At 41.3% G+C, this 22660-nt stretch overlaps 1 protein-coding gene across 4 annotated transcripts in view; it reads left to right on the forward strand.

Annotated features, from left to right (window-relative positions):
- The window catches only part of sema5a (semaphorin 5A), a 216724-nt gene that overhangs the window by 77626 nt on the left and 116438 nt on the right, over positions 1-22660 (forward strand). For 3 of the 4 annotated variants that reach the window (XM_008109113.3, XM_062977931.1, XM_062977929.1), the window contains exon 2: positions 9513-9712. In XM_008109113.3, the coding sequence (XP_008107320.1) occupies positions 9580-9712 (133 nt within the window). In that variant the 5' untranslated portion in view covers positions 9513-9579. Of the gene's footprint in view, positions 1-6958; positions 7060-9512; positions 9713-22660 lie in introns of all 4 variants that reach the window. The other variant, XM_062977930.1, reaches the window with a different exon arrangement.

Raw genomic sequence — 22660 nt, forward strand, 5'->3', positions numbered from 1 at the left:
GAGGTTGTGAGGTATACTGGAAAAACTAAGCAAGGAAGGTTTATATTAAACATCTGTGGAAGTTCCAGAGTGGGAGAAATAATTCTTGTCTATGGAGGCAGGTGTGAATGTTGTTAATCATCTTGATTAGCATTAATGGCCTTGCAAACTTCATGTCCTGGCTTCTTCCTGCCTGGGGGAATGCTTTATTTGGAGGCGTATGCTGCCCCTGATTGACTCATGTCTGGAATTCCTCTGTTTTCAGAGTGTTCCTTATTTACTGTTCTGATTTTTGTGGTTTTTTTAAATATTGGTAGCCAGCTGGTGTTCATTTTCATGGTTTTCTCCTTTCTGTTGAAATTGTCCACATGCTTGTGGATTTCAGTGGCTCCTCTGTGTAGTCTGACATGGTGGTTAAGAGTGGTCCAGCATTTCTGTCTTCTCAAATAATATACTGTGTCCAGGTTGGTTCATGAGGTGCTCTGCTATGGCTGACTTCTCTGCCCGAATCAGTCTGCAGTGCCTTTTGTGTGCTGTCGCAGGAAAGGGAAGGTGGCATCTCTGGCCCTCCAGGTGTTTTGGACTTTAACTCCCACAATTCCTAACAGTTGGTAGGAATTGTGGGAGTTAAAGTCCAAAACACCTGGAGGGCCAGAGTTTTCCCAGGACTCTACACGGTATATATAATGCAGCCCAACACAGCTTTAACTGCCATGGCTCAATGCTTTGTGTTCCTGGGAGTTGTAGTTTTACAAGGTCCTTTAGCCTTCTCTAGACTGGTGCCTCACCGAACTATGAATCCCATGATTCCATAGCCTAGAACATGAAACCTATCCACATCTTTACTTTATTACTGAGTCAAGGATGGAGAGAACTTGGGGCCCTCCAGATGTTTCCTGAACTGTGCATCCCATCATCTATCATCACTGTCTATTTTGGATGATGGGAGTTGCAGTCCAATATACACCCCAATATACACTTTACCTTACGTTGTTGTGAATCATGCCATCATCGCCTTCACAAAATGATCCCTAGTCTGTGGATGCATCTGTACTGTAGGATTAATAGTTTGATACCACTTCAACGACTCATTGCTATGGAATCATGGAGCTATAGCTTTGCAAGATCTCGTCTTCTCTGCCAAAGAATGCTGATGTCTCAGCAAACTACAACTCCCAGGATTCAATTGAGCATTGGGCCATGGCAGTTAAAGTGGTGTCAGACCGGGATCACTGGGTTGCTTTAAGTTTTCCAGGATGTATGGCCCATGGCCTGCCTGCGCAGCCTGGCCTGGCCTTGCCCTTGAGACCAGGTCTCCGGGCTGCCTGGCCATGTTCCAGAAGCTTTCTCTCCTGACCTCAGAGGTTGTGAGGTCTGTTGGAAGCTAGGTAAGTGGGATTTATATATCTGTGGAAAGTCCAGGGTGGGAGAATGAGCTCTTGTCTGTTTGAGGCTAGTGTGAATGTTGCAATTGGCCAGCTTGATTAGCATTTAATGGCCTTACAGGTTCAAAGCCTGGCTGTTTCCTCCCTGGGGGCATCCTTGGTTGGGAGGTGTTAGCTGGCCCTGATTGTTTTTTGTCTGGATTTCCCCTGTTTTCAGAGTGTTGTTCTTTATTTACTGTCCTGATTTTAGAGATTTTTTTTAAATACCAGGGGCCAGATCCCTTTCAGTGGCCTTTTAATTCCTATGGATTCCTAAGGACCCTCAGGACTCTTCCACACAGCCATATAACCCAGAATATCAAAGCAGAATAACCCACAATATCTGCCTTGATCTGGGTTATCCGAGTCCACACTTCTATATAATCCAGTTCAAAGCAGATAATGTGGATTATCTGCCTTGATATTCTGGCTTATATGGCTGTGTGGACGGACCCTCAGGGCTCTTCCACACAGCCATATCCCCCAGAATATCAAGGCAGAATAACCCACAATATCTTCTTTGAACTGGGTTATCTGAGTCCACACTGCCCTATATCCCAGTTCAATGTTTGGTGCTAAATTCGCAAATATAGTAATTCCTACATAACATTACCATGTATTGAACCGCTTTTTCTGTTGATTGATGTATATATATAAAAATGGTCTGTCTATTTTTATCTTAATCTAAAACAAAGAAACTACAGCACTCAGAACCACGAAACTTAACAACACAATGCCCTTGCGGCTGGGTTTAGACGACTAAGCCACAATTCACATCAACATCAGTGGCCAACACAAACCCAAAAACCCACGAAAACAATGTGCGCTTGTGCGGGACAGGCCCAGCATGCGAAACTCACCCACCCCACCCCCTTCTCCACGCTCCCTCGCACCCTCACTTGCCGGCTACTGCAACCACCGCCATCTTGGCCACCAGCCCTGGCACACCACCGCTCACAGTTGTACAACTTCCCCACATGCTCTTAAGTGGCAGGGAAAGAGAACGGCGAAATCGGCGGTTTTCACTATCCTACAGATCTGGCAAACGGACGTGAGCAAGGTGCCTTCCCCGCCTGTGAAGCTACCGACAAGGAGGGAAGGAGGAGGACAAAAACGGCGGTTTCCTCTCTCCTTCTCTTCACACAAACTGCCGAGAGCTAGGTGGGTTTCCTGTCTGAGGAGGTATCAGGAAGGAGGGAAGGAGGACGGTGAAACCGCCGCTTTTTTCCCTCCTTGACTTCGGGCACCTATCGACCCTGGAGGGGGGAGGGAGGAAAGACGGCCTAACGGCAGCGGCAGAGCTTGCCCCCAAAGGGGAATGCCAGAGATTTTATAACGCCATGCCTCCACCGCCAGAACACCCACCCGCTTCCTTTCCTGCTCAAGTTCTTCCTACCATAAAACAGGACACAATTCAAACAGTCCAGACAGATGGCAATCCAACCGCTGTACTATCATAAAATCCAAGGGTTCTCTAACACCACTCAGGAACAACAACTTCAACTTCCATCTACCATAACACAGGACACAATCCAAACACTCAACACAGATGGCTATCCAATTGCTCTAATATCATGAAAGCTAAGGGTCCACAGAGACCCCTCAGCAACAACCACTTCAACTTCCTTCTACCATAAAACAGGACATAATCCAAACATTCCTCACAGATGGCCATCCAACCTCTGCAATATCATAACATCCTAAGGTTTAGAGACACCCCTCAGTAACATCCAGTACAACTTCCTTCAACCATACAAGAGGACACAATCCAAACACTCCTGACAGATGTCCATCCAGCCTCTCCATAATAATAATAATAATGATAACAATAATAACAATAATAATAATCAACATCGCATCACAGAATCAAACAGTTATGACAGAACCATAAGACCATCCAGTCCAACCCATTTTTCCAATGGAGGACACAATCCAAACACTCCTCGCAGATGCCCATCCAATACCTCCACAATAATAACAATAATCCCATCAGACAATCATACAGTTAGGACAGACCCCTAAACCCCATCCAGCCCAAACCATTTCTGCAATAGAGGACACAATCCAAGCACACCCAACAGATGGCCATCCAGCCTGTAAATAATAACAGTAACAATAATAATAACAATATCATGGCATCCTAAGGTTAGGAGAGATTCCTAAGGCTCATCCAGTTCAACTTCCTTCTACCAATCCAAACACACCTAACACATGGCCATCCAACCTCTACATAATAATGATAATAATCATAAAGATAATAAAAACAATGATAATACAACCATACAATCCAAGAGTTTGGAGAGACCCCAAAGGGCCATCCAGTCCAACCCTTCTACCATGCAGGACACAATCCAAGCACTCTTGACAGATGGCCATCCACCCTCTACATACGCCACAGCAACGCATGGCCGGGCACAGCTAGTTTGTTGTAAAACATGATGTTTTGGTGCTTAATTTGTAAAATCATAATGTAATGGGATGTTTAATAGGCTTTTCCTTACTCCCTCTTTATTATCCAACATTTTCGCTTATCCAACGCTTTTATTTTTCAGTGATTGGTTGGGGGTGTGTGTCAAAATTATGTTCTCTTACACTTGAAAATTACCTAGGGCCAGCCTTGGTTTAACACCAATCTAACTGCCATGACACAATGCTATGGTATTCTAGGATTTGCATTTTGGTTTGCTTTGGTGAGGTACCAGTACTCTTTGTGAGAGAAGGCTAAGGACATTGTAATTCCCAGGATTCTACATTATCGAGCCATGGTATTTCAAGTGGTGCCAAACTGCATTATCATACAGTGTAGATGCAGTCTAAGACAGAATTGTTTTATTATAGGATTACCATTGTTAGCTTATTAGGTAATTCAGTTTTTGAACCAGAGATCTGTGGTACAAATTATTTTATACATCAAAACATTTATGAAATATATTATATGTTTATTATAACAAATTGCATACAGTAATTTAGGCTTAGGTCACTATGCAGTCCAGAGCTATGCATTTAAATGATACCACTATAAAGTCAACTGTGTTACCCATCATTTGGCCAGCGGTACAGCCTATGCACAAACAGAGGCATTATAATTTTTCAGAACGATTAACTTTGACCTATCTCTTAACAGATTAGGGTAATTGCCCATAATGAATGACTAATTAAGGCAGTGTGGTCAACCTTAGCTAACTAATGGATTTTTCTTTTGTACCATCAATATAATCCAGAGAAAAAGAGATAATGTACATTAGAAAGCCTTTAAGAATTCATTTTCTTTGTTAGCATTAAGTGCCTCTTGTTGTGCATGTTGCTTTCACACACTAGGACTACAGAGATGTATTTTACCATTATTATGGTTTGTTGCACAATTGATTTGTATCCAGGAAAAATGAGGGGTGTTACAAAAGACAATATAGAAATGTACATTAATAAGATTGTTCAACGCCTTTTTCATTGATTTATACATTTGGTATAGCTTTCCAAATTAATATCTAATACTGACTACTTTATCATATTCCCCATTCAGCTTTAAAGCATAACATACCTGATACTTCTTGCATGGGAACTATGGAAAGAAAACTGGATAGGAAGAATAAACACATGAGAAGCAGTGGTTGAGGGAACCAGCTTTATTTGTTACAATACTTCATAACTACAGCTAGGTTGGATGAAATAGATGGGTTTTAGGCCAATGCTCTGTAAATTGGACCAAAGCCTTGGTTTTAGAATTTGTTAAGCTAAGGCATCAGGCAGACACTAGAAAGTCCCACCATTTGCTGATTTCAAAGTTTTGCTGCAGGAAAGCAATCAGTACAGCTCTGTGGAGCGATTCAATGTTGTGCTTTGAAAAATCTCAGACAGACACATCAGACATGCAGATAAGCTATAGCACAAAGGTGACAGCAAGAAATTATCTTCATTACAAACAGCGTATTTTTACCACAGCCCAAAGAGAACTAACATGCACAGTGGTCACTGTCAATTGACTCTTGGAAGCATATTGTGAAAAGATGAGAGAAAGCATGGAGTAGGGAATTATGAAAGAACATATGACTGACTGGAACCCTGAGTAGACACTCTCAACATTGCAACATTGTCATTCTTACTATGATGATGGTGGTGGTATTGGTGGTGTATGTTAAAGTGACTCTAAGGCAAGCATATCACAAGGTTTCCTGGGGCTAATATTTACTTATCCAAGGTCATCTTGTGGGTTTCCATGGATTAACATGGAATCAATCCCTGGTCTCCAGTTATAGTCCATTTCTCATACCATTACATCATTCTGGCTTTCTATTTCCAAATTGATTTTGAAACAGACCAAGATGAAGATAATCAGGCTGAAATATGGTGGCCACCTCATATTTAATGTCACATCTTTGAGGGAGAATTTGCCAGAGTCTATCAGGTCAGGTAAGGAAGGGGTTTTCAGGTCAAAAGCACCCCATTCCCTGAGATTTCAGGGCCACAGAGTCCATGTTGCAATACTGAACGATATTGTTGGGGGGATAGGGGTAGGGGGTAGGCTCCTTTGATTCCATAACAGTGGTGCAGTTGACTTGTGGCCCAGTCTAGGAGAAAGAGTGTATATGAATAAAATGATTGGTGGCTGGATGGTACAGGCAAGGTTAGGAAATAGATCAGAAGCTGCAAGGCCATTCAATGCTAATCAAGGTTGCCAATTGCAACATTCACACATGACTGAAGCAGACAAGAGTTGTTTCTCCCACTCTGGACATTCCACAAATATATAAACCCCACTTGCCTAGTTTCCAACACCTCACAACCTCTGAGGATGTGGGTGATACAGCCCGGAAAACTCACAGCAACCTAGGTCAGAATATCTTCTGATTCAGAAAGTCATGGAAACAGTCACGAGAGTATTAGAACTGGAGTAAAACCTGGCTAATCATGTGATATGGTGACTCACATTGGTGGGGCAGAGGAGAGTTTTAAGGGTGGCAAAATATACCTAATGGCATTTGCATCCCACATGGCCTTAGTTGCAGTACACATGATGTAGAGAGTTTTTCCAGGCCACCAGCTGATGCTGCAGTTTGTGGAAGCAAACTGGTCATTTGCCCTATTCACAGGGCTTGTATAACAATACCCATAAATCTTCTTGCCTTGATCCAAATGGCACAATGCCCTCAAGTGCATGTATCTTTACCTCAACCCACACCTCCCACTTTCGGCTTTTTGATATCCTAATGACAAAAAGCTGTCATCCTGGGGGCCTTGGCATCACCTGGAAAGTGGAGAAGATAAAAAAAAGTAAGAGTCACTCCCTAGTGCAACTTTCTTTGGGTTTTGGCTCCCTTCCTGAACAACTGGAGATCCATAGCTATTCCCAAAACTTTCAGCTCACAACCTGGCACCCCTAGGGAAGGAGGGGGGATAGGAGGAGAAAGCTTTTCTTAACAAAAAATAGAAATGTGTGAATAAGCCAGTAGCATTAATCTTTTCTGACCACAGGCCAGGTGTGGAATCCCTTTGTGGTTGTCATTTGATCTTTATATATTGTAAAGAAAGGGTGTGTTCTGCTCGTTTTTTCTATGTAGAATGCTGACTAGGCCTCAGAGCTATTCTTTGTGAACTATGAGTGCACCTTGGGACATACCAAATAAGAGCCACATGGATCTTCTTTTGGGAGGAAGGCAGGGTATGTATAAATTAATAAATACAGTAGAGTCTCACTTATCCAAACCTCGCTTATCCAAGCCTCTGGATAATCCAAGCCATTTTTGTAGTCAATGTTTTCAATATATCATGATATTTTGGTGCTAAATTCGTAAATACACTAATTACAACATAACATTACTCCGTATTGAACTACTTTTTCTGTCAAATTTGTTGTATAACATGAAGATTTGGTGCTTAATTTGTAAAATCATAACCTAATTTGATGTTTAATAGGCTTTTCCTTAATCCCTCCTTATTATCCAAGATATTCGCTTATCCAAGCTTCTGCCGGCCCGTTTAGCTTGGATAAATGAGACTCTACTGTACATGCATTTGTGTATCCATACTCTCCCCATAGTTGGGATTGTAAAATATTTCCTTCAGGGAAGCAGGGTTTCTCCTCTCATCCTGTCCCTGAAACCCTCTGAAAAGCTTCCAAACAACTCTAGGAATGTATGGAAAACATCCCAAAAGCCATTGTTCACCACAATTGCTGCCTCTGGTAGCTAAGCTAAGCGACAAACACTGAATCATCACTAGAAGATAAAAATGATCACTGTCTCAGTGCAAATAGCAGCATTCTCTAATAGGTCTCGTTTATTCCTCCATTTCCCTAGGGCAGCTATATAAAAGGGACAGCTACAGTGTTATGTATCCAATAGAAGTATATCAAATAGAGTGTCTGCATAGAAACTCCAAGTACAGATTCATAGCATATTCATAGTAAAGATGAGCTGGGCCAGGATTGCAAACAAATTCACTGTATAGACAGTTTATAAAGAAAAGTGATGCTTTTAGAAATGTTGACATTTCTGCTTTTGCAACATTCACAGATATTTCCTTTTCCCTCCTCTCCTGTTTTTCTTCCTACAGATAACATTATTTGTGTTGTTAATGTATGGGGAGTGGGTAGAGAATATCCAATATGCTGCTAAATCTCTTTTTAGGTTTTGTATGCATTCTCCAAGCTATTGTTGAACGTATAATAATGGCACGTGACACACAACTCCCTTGATTCAAAAGACTGTTCTCTCCAGACACTTGTATGGAGTTGTACTATGCCACCATTGTGCTCACTGCTAAATCTTATACTGAAATATGATGGTGCGGCAACAAGACAAGAACAAAAAAATGACAAATCAACTATGAGTTTTAAAGGCCCTTCTAAGTACCTGCTGACTACACACACATTGTTTGCAAGTAGATGCCTTCTTATGGCAAAAAATGTACATTCCACAGATATATAAACCTCACATGCCTAGTTTCTAATGGATCTCACAACCTCTGAGGATGCCTGCCATAGGTGAAACATCAGGAAAGAATGCTTCTGGAACATGGCCATACAGCCTAGAAAACTCACAGTAACCCAGTGCATACCTTGTTTTGAAGGAAGGAAAACGTGTATTTTTAAAGTGGAAAATGTTTGATATTGCTTCAGTGCTGAATTCAAATGGTAAATTTGGTGACAGTGGCAGTAGCAGGATAAACTTAGCAGACTTGGGGGCAACAAATGGACAGGGCCGGCCCCACTCATGCGGCAGCTGACGCCGCCGCCTCGGGCGCAGGCCCGGGGGGGCGCCGTCAGGCTGGGCGGGAGGCGGGGCACCGCCCTGACGGTGCCCCGCCTCCCGCCCAGTGCGCCCTGGCCCGTCTGGCCTGCTAGAAAAGGCCAGACGGGCGAGCGGGAGTAGCGTGGGAGGCGGGGCCAGCTCTGACGCCGCTCCCCCCCCCCCGCCCAGCGTGCCTTGGCCCTGCCTCCCACGCAGCGTGGGAGGCGGGGCCAAGGCACGCTGGGCGGGGGGGGGGGAGCGGCGTCAGAGCTGGCCCCGCCTCCCACGTTACCCCCGCTCGCCCGTCTGGCCTTTTGTAGCAGGCCAGACTCAGCGGAGGTTCCTCCAGGCCGCAATCGCGGCCTGGAGAAACCTCCGCTGAGTCTGGCCTGCTACAAAAGGCCAGACGGGCGAGCGGGGGGTAGCGTGGGAGGCGGGGCCAACTCTGGCCCCGCCCCCCCGCCCAGCGTGCCCTGGCCCCGCCTCCCACGCTGCGTGGGAGGCGGGGCCAGGGCACGGGGGGCGGGGCCAACTCTGGCCCCGCCCCCTCACTATTCGCCCTGGCCCCGCCTCCCACGCAGCGTGGGAGGCGGGGCCAGAGCACGCTGGGCGGGGCCAGGGCGCCGGTGGCGGGGGCGCTTTTCAGCACCCCCGCTTTACATAAAAAAATATCTCCGGCCGGCCCTGCAAATGGATGATGTGTACATATTGTCACTCTCCTTCACAATAGCATATCATGATAATCCATAAAGAGTCTTGAGTTGAGGGGCAAGATATACTTCTGAAACTTGTCATAATATTTGAAAAATCATGTGACTCCCAAGAATATATGGGTTGTTTGTCATTTGTCTTGTGGTAAAAGTGTTGCTATTCTATTCCATAGGTCCTTTTCGCATCTGAATACAAGGAGAATTATTGGCTAAAGGAGATGTGACCGAGCAAAGGCAACCATGGCCAATATGCAGGATGCCATTCAAATGGCCATGCTGTTGATAACAAGCCTGGGAATATTTTGCTTGGGAATGGCGGCAACAGAGGATTCCCATTGTCAGCGGGCTGAGCATCCTGTTATTACTAGTGAAGGTAAGCAACCAAGAAGAGGCCTTTGCACATGCTATTCTGGAAAGAAGGGTAAAACCTCCCTTGGTCCAATGATTTATTGCAGAATGACTAGAATCTACTGTTCTTGATTGGTTTATATATTACGTTTCACTTATATGAATTATTGAACCAGGACTAAGCATGAGAGTATAACAATATGCCTAATTTTGTTATAACTTCTTAAGTGCTATCATTTAATGAGATAGTACTTTTATAACATGTTCCATAAGAAAGGGAGCCATGAAGACTGGAGAATCGCTTGTGCATCATCTTGAAGGCCTTTTAATTTACTGCAGAACAAGCTGAGTTGTTGATACACTGTAGAAGGCATACAGCTGATTGTTTGATACTTACTTACATTATTTTTGTCCCACCTTTCTCCCAATATAAGGACTCAAGGTGGGCAAAACATTGCTCTGGGGCTATGTGCCCCAGAGCAACCCTTAACCCCTTCAGATACTGAATGCATATTTTCCTTCAGGTGAATAATAATAATAATAATAATAATAATAATAATAATAGACATCACAGTTGTGGAAAAGAACAAGGTGAAAGCATCCTAGGACACTAAATTCCCTCATTTGATGAGGTCCATGAACAGTTGAATGCAGGAGAAAGCAAAGCCAATTTATTTGCCTATCTAGACAAAATATAATTAGCTTCTTAAAATCTGACTCCAAAAACCTATGTTTTCTTCCATATTGGAAAATTCTTTAGTATTTGTTGTTAGCAGCTTTGAATCCCAATTTTGGGGAGACTGCCTTGGACCGCGAGAAGATCAAACCAGTCCATCCTCCAGGAAATAATGCCCGACTGCTCACTGGGGGAAAGGCAAAGATGAAGTACTTTGGCCACATAATGAGAAGACAGGAAAGCTTGGAGAAGATAATGATGCTGGAGAAAATGGAAAGAAAAAAGAAAAGGGGCCGACCAAGGGCAAGGTGGATGGATAGTATCCAGGGCCGTAGCCAGAAAAAAATTTCGGGAGGGATTTTGAAAATTTCGGGGGGGGGGGGGGTTGAACCCCTAGCATTCCCCCCCCCCCCCCCCCGCTACAAACCTGTCAATATCTGCTTGAGATAGTGCCTGGAGGGACTATCGTGCGTGTTAGCATGGGGATTTGGTTAACTTGGTTAACCAGTTAAAATTCATGAGTAAACCAGTTTTTTTATAACCTGAAACATTTCGGGGGGGGGGGGGGTTGAACCCCTACCCCCCCCCCCCCTCGCTACATATTCAGCATTTTTAAACAAAGACAAGATTGAGGATACAATGCCTAGAAGGCATTCCCTATATTGGGAAAAACGTGGGACAAAAATAAAGTTAAGTACTGTAAATACATAAATCATTTTTGATACTCCGTGTTGTCCAGAAGGCCCTTCAGTAGTAAAATGGTCAATTAAAAAAAATCTAAGCAATTGGATCATTAGACAAGATTAAACCTGTTTCAATGGTATAGAGATTTGGAATCAATATGCATTGTCATGCATCTGATTTTTAGTATATTGCAAGCGCTAAAGCTATGTTTTCAAAATTACCATATCTGGTCTGTGTTCATATTCTGCCAGGGAAGAAAATGAAGATGGATTTTGGCTAAGGTATATTAGGGTACAGGACCCCCACAAAAGTGGAAAAACTGTGAAGAAAAAGCCACTATGTTTGTTTTAAATGAGAGATCACCTCATAGGAATCTCACTCTGGCAAGAAGTTGACCATATTGTCTCACTAAAGGACCTGGAGATTCTAAGAGAGAACATTTTAATGAGATTGACAAATAATGAAATCTGCAAAAGTGAAATTTACAAATGTGGAGAGCCATTTGTAATATCATAATTTCTGATGTTGCACGTCTCCTTCATGCTGCTTCTTTCTGGACCCGTTTATTGATATCGGTGGGGGGGGGGGGCGGGGGTTGAGATCTTGTATCATCTGAAAGTTATATGGGTAGGAGATCATTTATTTTATTTTATTCTTTGTGGGGGGGAAAGTAAAGGCTTTCTCAGTGGCCACAACTCTATTGCGAAATTATTTGCTTGACAGCTCCTAGATCGGTTTCCTCTTTGACAGCTTTCCTGTCTGTTGACCTTTCGTGTAAAGAGGCATTTGCTGCTTGAGTTTAATTAATGCTTATTGTACTCCCTGCCTGGTTTTTATTATATTGTTGCTTCTTTGTAATGTTATTCAATTTTATATAATTACATGGTTTTTCATAAGTAGTTTTAATTGTTAGCCTGCCTGGGTGGTATGAAAACACTGTGGAAGTGTGGGTTAGATGGGTTTTAAAGGAGGAAGGAAGGAAACATTTGCGTTCTTTCATCTCCCCTGTTCTTTTTATATTGGTTGCATGACCGATATATCCCTCAAAGACACACTTTACAAAATATATAGAAATTTCATAAAATATATAAACATTCTGCAATACAAATATGCATTTACCTAAGGCCGTGTAGCCCCCGGTGGCACAGTGGGTTAAATTGCTGAGCTGCTGAACTTGCTGACCAAAAGGTCAGCAGTTCGAATCCAGGGAGCGGGATGAGCTCCCGCTGTTTGCAGTTTGAAAACATGCAAATGTGAGTAGATTAATAGGTATCGCTCTGGCGGGAAGGTAATGGCGCTCCATGCAGTCATGCTGGCCACATGACCTTGGAGGTGTCTATGGACAACACCGGCTCTTCGGCTTAGAAATGGTGATGAGCACCAACCCCCAGAATCGGACGTAACTAGACTTAATGTCAGGGGAAAACCTTTACCTTTACCTTTTAAGACAAATATTATTGAAAAATAAAAAGATGACTTTGTTTTTTCTTAATATAAAAGTATGTGCATGTTTAAGCTAAATTTCCATTATTATCTATTAATTTATCATACCAATAAAATGTTTTTGTTTATGTGTTTTATATGATTGTCAGATATTCTTAGTTTAAAAAGTTATGGCTTGAAAGATATTTTATATTTCAGTATTTTCTGAATCATCCCCTGCATTTGTTTTCAGGAATTTTGGGCTTTGTTGCATGTGCACCAGAAATGATGGAGTGAGCCTTCTTGCTGTTTACATTTCCAACATTATTTATTATGTCCTTTATACATTTTTGCTAATTTGACTAGGGTCAAGTATCATGTGTATGTCATTTTGTAGACATTTCCCCTTAAATCATAATGTATCATACATTTTAACCCCTCCTGTCACTTTTTCTCCTATTGTTATAATTTCATATTGTATACCACAGTGGCACAGCGGGTTAAACCACTAAGCTGGAGAACTTGCCAATCAGAAGGTTAACGGTTTGAATCCACAGACAGGGTGAGCTCCCATTTTTAGCCCCAGCTTCTGCCAACCTAGCAGTTTGAAAACATGCAAATGTAAGATCAATAGGTGCCACTTTGGTGGGAAGGTAACGGTGCTCCATGCAGTTACAACTACCACACGACCTTGGAGGTGTCTATGGACAACGCCGGCTCTTCGGCTTAGAAATGGAGATGAGCACCAATCCCCAGAGTCGGACACGACTAGACTTAATGTCAAGGGGAAATCTTTACCTTTTACCTATACAGCAGAGTCTCACTTATTCAAGCCTCTGGATAATCCAAGCCATTTTTGCAGTCAATGTTTTTAAAATATCGTAATATTTTGGTGCTAAATTCGTAAATACAGTAATTACAACGTAACATTACTGCGTATTGAACTACTTCTTCTGCCAAATCTATATATATAAAAGAGTGATGGCATCACGGCAATTCACAAAACAACAAAAGTACAGGCCCCCCCAACCTCAAAATTTGACAACACAACCCATCATCCACGCCTCAAGGTTGATACAACAAAAAGAAAAGAAAAAGAAAGTCCTAATTAGAGGGAGAGCAATAATTTTTTTTATCCAATTGCTGCCAGTTTAGAGGGCTAATCTCTGCCCACTTGGTTGCCTAGCAACCAGCCAAGGGACAGCCAGGTTTCAGTTAGGGGACAGGCAGATTTAGGCCTCACTGAGTCTTCTTCCACAGATTATCTAATTTGCACTGGATTATATGGCAGTGTAGACTCAAGGCCCTTCCACACAGCTATATAACCCATTTATAATCTTATATTATCTGCTTTGCACTGGATTATCTTGACTCCACACTGCCATGTAATCCACTTCAGTGTGCATTTTATACAGCTGTGAAGAAGGGGCCTCATATAATCCAGTTCTAAGCAGATAATTTAAGATTATCAATATACAGTAGAGTCTCACTTATCCAACGTAAACAGGCCGGCAGCATAAGTGAATATGTTGGATAATAAGAAGGGATTCAGGAAAAGCCAATTAAACATCAAATTAGGTAATCGTTATGCAAATTAAGCACCAAAACATCATATTATACAACAAATTTGACAGAAAAAGTAATTCCATGCGCAGTAATGCTATGTAGTATTTATAGTAGAGTCTCACTTATCCAACACTCGCTTATCCAACGTTCTGGATTATCCAACGCATTTTTGTAGTCAATGCTTTCAATATATCGTGATATTTTGGTGCTAAATTCACAAATACAGTAATTACTATATAGCATTACTGTGTACTGAACTACTTTTTCTGACAAATTTGTCGTCTAACATTATGTTTTGGTGCTTAATTTGTAAAATCATAACTTAATTTGATGTTTAATAGGGTTATCCTTAATTCTTCATTATCCAACATATTCGCTTATCCAACGTTCTGCCGGCCCGTTTATGTTGGATAAGTGAGACTCTACTGTACTGTATTTACAAATTTACCACTAAAATATCACAATGAATTTAAAACACTGACTACAAAAACATTGATTATGAAAAGGCAGACTGCGTTGGATAATCCAGAACATTGTATAAGCGAATGTTGGATAAGTGAGATTCTTCTTTAATATGAAATAATTACTGGGATAGAATAATGCAGAACAATATAATCTCTAAAACCAGGACAGTAAATAAAAAGGGGAATTCCACACAGGAAACAATCAGGGCCAGCTAACACCTCCCAACAAAGTATTTCCATCATCAAAGTCTGGCAGATCCTCTGTTTTCTCAGGGCCACAGACAGTAGAAGCACATAAAATATCGCAAACAACACCACTCTGAAAACAAGGGAATTCCAGACAGGAAACAATCAGGGCCAGCCAACACCTCCCAACAAAAAAATCACTCAGGGAGGAAACAGCCAGGCTTTAAAGCTGCAAGGCCATTATATCCTAATCATTTTTCCTAATTGCAGCATTCATACTTGCCTCCAACAAACAAAAAAAACCAATCAGAAATATTGTATATTCACAACCTTTAGGAAATAATATCCCCTGATGGCGCAGCGTGTTAAAGTGCTGAGCTGCTGAACTTCTGGACCGAAAGGCCACAGGTTTGAATTGGGGGAGCGGAGAGAGCCCCCACTGTTAGCCCCAGCTTCTGCCAACCCAGAAGTTCGAAAACATGCAAATGTGAGTGCATCAATAGGTACTGCTCCGGTGGGAAGGTAACGCCGCTCCATGTAGTCATCCCACATGACCTTGGAGGAGTCTACGGACAACGCCGGCTCTTCGGCTTAGAAATGGAGATGAGTAAGACACGACTGGACTTAATGTCAGGGGAAAACTTTGACCCTTTACCTTAACTACCCCCAATTCCTCAATACTTTATTTCCCATACCACCATACTTCGCCACAGCAACGCGTGGCCGGGCACAGCTAGTTTGTTATATAACATGAAGTTTTGGTGCTTAATTTGTAAAATCATAACCTAATTTGATGTTTAATAGGCTTTTCCTTAATCCCTTCTTATTATCCAAGATATTCGCTTATCCAAGTTTCTGTCGGCCCGTTTAGCTTGGATATGTGAGACTCTACTGTACTATTTTTTGCCCATTTTGCCATGCAATTCTTCATTTGTTCAACCTCCCTTTCAAATCTCAATAATATTGTGTATATTTTGACAATCAACATACTCATTTGTACATAACTGTATCTCAAACTCTGTTTTCATATTTTAAAACTATATAACTTTGTCTTTATTATATCTTTCCTTTAACTATCTGTGATGGTACAATTGCATATCCAAACCGTCAATGTTTGACTCCTGTTATGTTTTAAATCTGTATTGACTGTTGTCTAAAACTAATACATTATAATATGTTAATTATTTCCCCCTCCCCCATTGTCTATTTTATGAAAGGTTAGCTTCCTAGAGAGCCCTAATGGTAATATCTGACAGAGTTTGGCATTATATGTATTCCTTGTACTTAGATATGCATTTCTCGGCATTTTCTTTAATCTTGGGTGCATCTACACAGAGCACTTAGGTCAGTATGTACCCAGACCAGCCTTAACATGGCCTTTCCCTGCATTGCATCAGCATTAATTTGGCTGTTTTAGCTTTCCCCCTGATCTAGGGACTGTAAAGACAGTTGAGATGGCACAGCTGACAATTGCGTCAGACACAGAAGGAGACAGGATGGCACAGAGGACTATTGTGGCTGGTTTCAGTTAGGAAAATCCATAAACAATTATATTCCCCTTTATCAGAGATGAGATTTTATTGGTTCTTTATCAATGACTGATCACTTGTGAAACCAATGCTTCCTAGAAGTCTGCCATCAGCATACTCTTCTTTAAACAAACATCCTTATTCTTTTACTAGTTAGACTTCAGGGACTTAAATTTTGCAAAAATCTTGAAAATTAGCATGAAGCCTATAACAAGGGCAGGAATTTGAAAGCATTCTAGCTGCTTTGGGGCTATAGCCCCCATCTTACCTGACAGTTCTCCATGCTTGTTGAGGCGAACAGGGAATTGGAGTTGAAGTTTCAACAACACCGGGAAGATTATGGTATTTAAAAGACAGCCATGCTCCAATCTCCACTTCATCTTAAAACTTAGTTGCATGTCTAGCAGATAAGTTCTTCATACTAATGTGAAGATAAGGTTGCTGTACTTAACTGTCTTGGAAGCAAGAGGTCAGGTATTAAATATGCATCTAGAAATGAGGAACAGCCAACACAGCTGCATGCTGGAAGCATAACTGAATGGCACTGCAGATGGATTTTGCTAGAGCTGATATTCATGTCCCAAGAGACACAGAGGGGAACAGTACAAGGAATAAAGGGAAAATATGGGAAAGATTGACTGGGAATAAGAAATGAATGCTAGGTTTAACACCAGAAGTTGGAAACATTATGCTTTTGGAATCAATCTCCTCAAACTTCTGAGCCAGCGGCAATAGAAACTATGAATTTAAAAAGGAGCTTTTCCAAGCTCTGGCTGACACCTACTTTCTCAGCTAGAGACCATCTTGATGACCATTTTCCTAGAGCTTTCCATACTGTGTTGTGACACATGTGTCAGCTGCAGTGTGCAGATGTGTCGTGAAAAGCTAGTAAGAAATCTCTAAGTCTATGTGAAATAAGCAGTAAATCACATATTTTTAAAAAATAAAAATGAGTGGTATGCTGTGTCTTCTTATATTTTGTTACTACAATTTATGTATGGCTGCATATCTCTTATAGGGGGTTGGTTTAACCTCTAATTTGCTAGTAAAATTGAATTCCTGATTCACAAAACGATCCATGTCTAAAAAGTGTGTCATCAACATGAAATGTTTAGAAAGCTCTGACCTAGCCTTTCACACAAGTTGCTGGCTAAAAATAAATCCATAATCTCTTAACCTTGTCGAAAGAGAGGTAGAGAGAGACCACTTAGAAACAGTTGAAGATTACTTGTGTTTTGGAGCCACTTTCAGAGTAAGATCCAGTTCTTAATATTTCAGTTTTCTTGTTCAGTTTCCTAAGTGTTTTGGATCAGACATATAGCTGCTTAATCTCCAGCTCTGAATGTTTCTTTGTGGTTTTGCTGCTAATGGGCTTCCATTTCTCCACAGGGAATGTCATAATTGCCAGTGTTATTTCAGTGTACCAGCAGAGAACATATTGGCAATTTCAGCAATGACAAAAGTTAGCAGTGGTGCTGAAGGAAAGGGGAGGGGGTACACTAATATGAATGAATGAGGGGAGTAACTGGCAAATACACTGCTAAAAGTAAACAGTGATTACTCAGTGAGGACAGAAAACTAGTAACACCAGCAGGGTGAGTGTATAAATAATGTGCTAATTTGTTTTTCTTGCAATATTTTGTTGAGCAACTGATATACATCCAAAGGAAGCAAGTTATCACACTCTGATGCATGTAACTGCTAAACAGTCAAGTCCCATGGGTTACTGCTATTGTAATGAGGATCTGCTAAAATAGGTTCATTCGTTTCACTTGGCAGTTATAGCAGCTGAAATCATCTTTGTAGTGGAAATGCTGGGCCCAGGCAGAGGAGTAACCTTCTTTTAATAGGAAGAAGCTTGTCACAAGTTCCAGGCACCATACCATCATTGACCCTGCCATCTACACAGCAAACTTGAAGATTTTGTTTTTGGGAAGAATGTGAACCAATTGTGATTGGGTTGGAAGAACCATGAGGTTGTTTCTATGCACACACCAGGAACTCATTCCCAACAGCTGTTTTCCCTACATTTCCCTCAAAGCCATTCTTTGCAGCCAGGAAAACACCAACATATCATGTTAGGGCTGCCGCCTAAAGGAAAGATCAACAATTACATGGTTGCATGTTGAAGTTAAGCTAATATGCAGATCTTATTTAAATTTTGATTAACCATCTGCCTCTAAATAAGTCAGGCTGCAATCGCTTTGGACATACAGCACTTTCATCTGTGTATGCATGCATTGAAAAAATCTGTAAATCATTTGTATTTTTTTACTTTGCAAGAATTCAGGACCTGAGCACACATGGCATTAGCTGAATGAGCATTTCTACAGAAGGCAGAATGAAGTGACACAAGTTTTTAAAGATGGAATTAGTGATACATGAAAGGGTTAGGGTTAGGGTTTAAAATACTGTTATATACTAGTGACGGTGATAAATTAGACTTTTCAAATTGTTGCTCATGGCTAAATGTCAGGGAACATTCTGTTATACTGGATAGGGCTTGGCATACCTCAGCATGCCAAGTGTTAAAGTTTCCACTTTGTCAGGTCAGTTCCTTAGTGCAAGAAAGCATTCACACTCAGGGCCCATCCAAACAGGCCCAAAAAACTAGGACTGCCTCAGTTTTTACCAAACATGTCCAAGTGACACCTCAGGTAAAAACAAATGTAATTAGGAACGAATTCCAAATTAATTAGATAGCCCATTAGATCCGGGCCTTCCTGAAAGGCCCAGGTCTAATGGGGTATTGGGCCTGTGGAGACTCACTTTTGGGTAGTCTCGGGACTACCCAGGGGTGAGCCTTCACTGCCATCCCACACCTTTTGGGCTCCCAGAACCCAAACGTGATATGGTACTGATCCACCCCACCCCCACAAACCCCCAATTTAGCCCCTAAAAGTAACTTAAAAGGTACTTGGCTGCCATAACTTTCCTCTTTGTGTCCTCCTGGCATGAAGAAATGACGTGTGAGGAGACCGGTGGGGACATTTTCCTCGTTGGCCTTCCCGTCTCTACCCCCCCCCCCCCCAAGGAAAGCCTCTTCTTTTTTTCAGGCATGGGGACTGAAACCCGCATTGATGTGGATTTTAGTCCTGTGTGGAAGTGCTTTCAGTTTCCAGTTGGATACAAACCAACAATGTTTAAGACAAGAAAGTGAAATAGAAAGGGATACTGAAATAAAATCTGAAGAAAAACACCAGTTTGGAAGATTGCATTCATACAGGTAGGTGCCACATGCTTTCAGAGACTGTTTTGATGGTGTAAAGAAGACAACACAACACATCTTCTGAGGAGGATGTGGTCGTAAGAAAATTATTTTAATGTCATAGCTATATGCAGCTTTGGAACAGAAGTTTATGTTCTGTCCACAGCTTTTTCATATTGAGCTTATTGTGACTTCGGAGACAAGTTCTGAAACCTTCACCATTCCAAGCATAAAACTCATCTTCAGTTTCAGTTGAGTTTTAATTTAAATGTGCATATTCTTCCTATTTCTCTTGATCCTCTTTGTCTATGTAATTTTGGTAATTTTTTAAATTCCTATTCATCCTCCTTGTTTTGTGCTCCTTTTTGTTCCTCCTCTCCATATTTGCCATCTTTTTTTTCTTCCCATGACACCTTCTTATGCTGTGTTTGCTGACTACTTTGTAAATTGGAGGTGCACACAGTTTTTCTGTCCAGGGCCACCTTCTCTAAGGGAATGGCATGCTCAAGATTTCATGCAGGCAATGGGCAGGACTGAAATCAATGTGAGTGAGGTTAGAACAGCTTTTTCCTCCCTCTTTCTGCCATTCTCCTCCTCTTTCTTTCTTTCTTTCTTTCTTTCTTTCTTTCTTTCTTTATTTCTTTGTCTCTCACACACTCATTTTTCTCCAAATCCAATGGTGTTTTGAGAAAGGGTCAAATTACTCTTGCAGTGATCTGAACTTATGCCTAGCAGGGGGCTTGTGAAATATTGCTGTGTTGCTACCCATCTGTTGTACATAATGATAGCATCAAATCATTCCTTACTGTTGAACCATCTTTCTTGATTCATGTGTTTTCCACCCTTAATATATTTACTGTGTTCATCATTACTTCTTTGATTCCTTTCTTTATTATCTTTTATCTAGCATCTTTATTTTGCTTCCCTGTGTTGTGTGTGTAAAGCTTATTAGTAGTTATGTTGCTTTTCTCATTTATTATTTTCTACTTTCAGTTGCTCCTGTTGCTCTTCAGTTTTCACCTTTTGTCGCTTTTTCTCTTTGTCTCTTGATAGGCACCTTCTTACTGTAAGTTAGCTGAAATATGTCTTGTCCTCACTGGATTGTTGTATTCTAGCTATTTCGATTTCTCTTTCATTTTAAGGTCAATATTATATCCTCAGCTGTGTGTTCCAGTTTTTCTACACTGGTTCAGTTTTTATCCTTTCCTTTCCTGAAAGTACTTAACGATATTTTTCATATCAGTTTTCTTCTTGTTAAAATCATACCATTGTTATTTTTATTTCTCATTGTCCTCCTCCTGCTTTTACATGGCTGACCTTTTTATTACCTTGTTCTTTCTAGTTTTGCAATACTGTTCTCTCTTTATTCTGTTCTTTGTAAACATTGTGTTGATGCATCCCTTCTCCCTTTAGTGTTCTTTTCTCTAACCTCATGTTCTGTACATTTGAGATTCTTCCAGTTTGGCAAGATGGGAGCTCAGTTTGAAACATTTGAAGAAGTGAATCATTGTAAACTGTACTTGGATGTCAGATTTCTATCTTGAATTAAATATTCAACAAGACTCATTTCTTCCCCTCCTCAAGACCTTTTAACTTTTCATTATGCTTCTCTTCAGTCTTTAGCTCAAGCACATAGCCAACTTTCTTTTGCAACGTGCAGTTGCACAAATATTTTCTGTACACTACAAGTTACTAGAGTTGTGCACAGAATTCATTTCTCCCAAATCTTTTGTTTCTTTTGGTACTTTTGGAACACACAACAGGAACCCCCTTCTCAGTATGAATATCAGCTCACCACGAAAGTAAGTGGAAGCCAATCACAGCCCCAAGCATGCTTTTTGGCATCACAATTTAATCTTTTTTATTAATCCCCCAGCAAACAAAAAGTAAACCCTAATTCCCTGAAAACTACTTTCCTCTTCCAGGAGGTCATCGCTCTTACCTGGAAGTCGGAAGCCTCCTTAAAATGCCTTGGAATTTTATTTATTTATTATTTATTTTATTACATCACTTCTACCCCGCCTTTCTCACCCATCAGGGGACTCAGGGTGGCTTACAATATAAACATACACATCAAAAAAACAGTTTACATCAGATTAAAAATCCATCGAGATTAAAAATTACAATAAAATTAAGAGTATACATTAAAAATATACATAATTATACATTTAAATATACATTTAAGGCGCTTTTCATGTCCAGGTGGGGTCTGTCAGGAGGTCATATATTCATATCTCATTTTTGCTGCTGGAAAGAGTGTGTGGCTGGCTGGCGTAGTGTAGCCGAAGAGAGAAAGCTTGGGTGCCTGCCACTGCCGCCTGCAGCTGAGTGCCTCCTCTAGAGTAAGAATTTCTTACTCTAGAGGAGGCATTCAGATGCAGGCACTGGCAGACATCTGTGCTTTCTGGGCTTTCATGCCACACACACACTCTCCTTGGAAAGAGTGTGTGTGTGTGGTGTGCAGGCCCAGAAGGCATGCATGCCTGCCACTGCCTGCAGCCGAGCACCTCCTCTAGAGTCGAAAGACACAGCAGATAAGAAAAAGCATCCTTAAAGCACGTGGGATGGGGAGCCTGGTAAGCACCCCCCCCCCATAATGAGTACTCCAGCTCAAAAACCCTCCCAATTTCAGGAGGCTCCCAAAAAATGGATTGGGGCCCCCACCGAAAGTGGGGACACGAAATGGACCAAGGTTTACCCTGAATACACAGCCCTACAAGTTACATAACAAATTAATATGAGACAGGAGTGATTTATTCTCTTGATCCTATTATGTGACCCAAACCCATTTAGATCTAATGCCCCTTCTACATTGCAATATAATCCAGATTATCAAAGCAGATAATCCACATGTTCTGCTTTGAACTGGATCATATGAGTTTGCACTCCCATGTTATCCAGTTCAAAGCAGATAATCTGGATATTATATAGCAGTGTAGAAGGGGCCCAAGATGTGACCTAATTGTTAGAACCAACTTGAATAAACCCATTGATGGCAATTTAGTAAGTTGTTATTTAATATACTTTCTGCTGATCACTGGATCTGCTTAAATTGGGACTAACAATTTAATTGTGTAGAAGTGTTTTGGTATTCTAGGTCATTAAGCATGCTTTTTACTTAAGGAATTTTTCTGTCATTGAAGACTTTACTTGATCAAAAAATAGGACTGTTTTCAGCAGACAAGTTCATTGTAGAAAGTTTTCCATAAAGGTGAAAAGCTGAAGGATGATGCAAAAT

This window comes from Anolis carolinensis, chromosome 4, assembly GCF_035594765.1.
Source record: "Anolis carolinensis isolate JA03-04 chromosome 4, rAnoCar3.1.pri, whole genome shotgun sequence".
Classification (NCBI taxonomy): domain Eukaryota; kingdom Metazoa; phylum Chordata; class Lepidosauria; order Squamata; family Dactyloidae; genus Anolis; species Anolis carolinensis.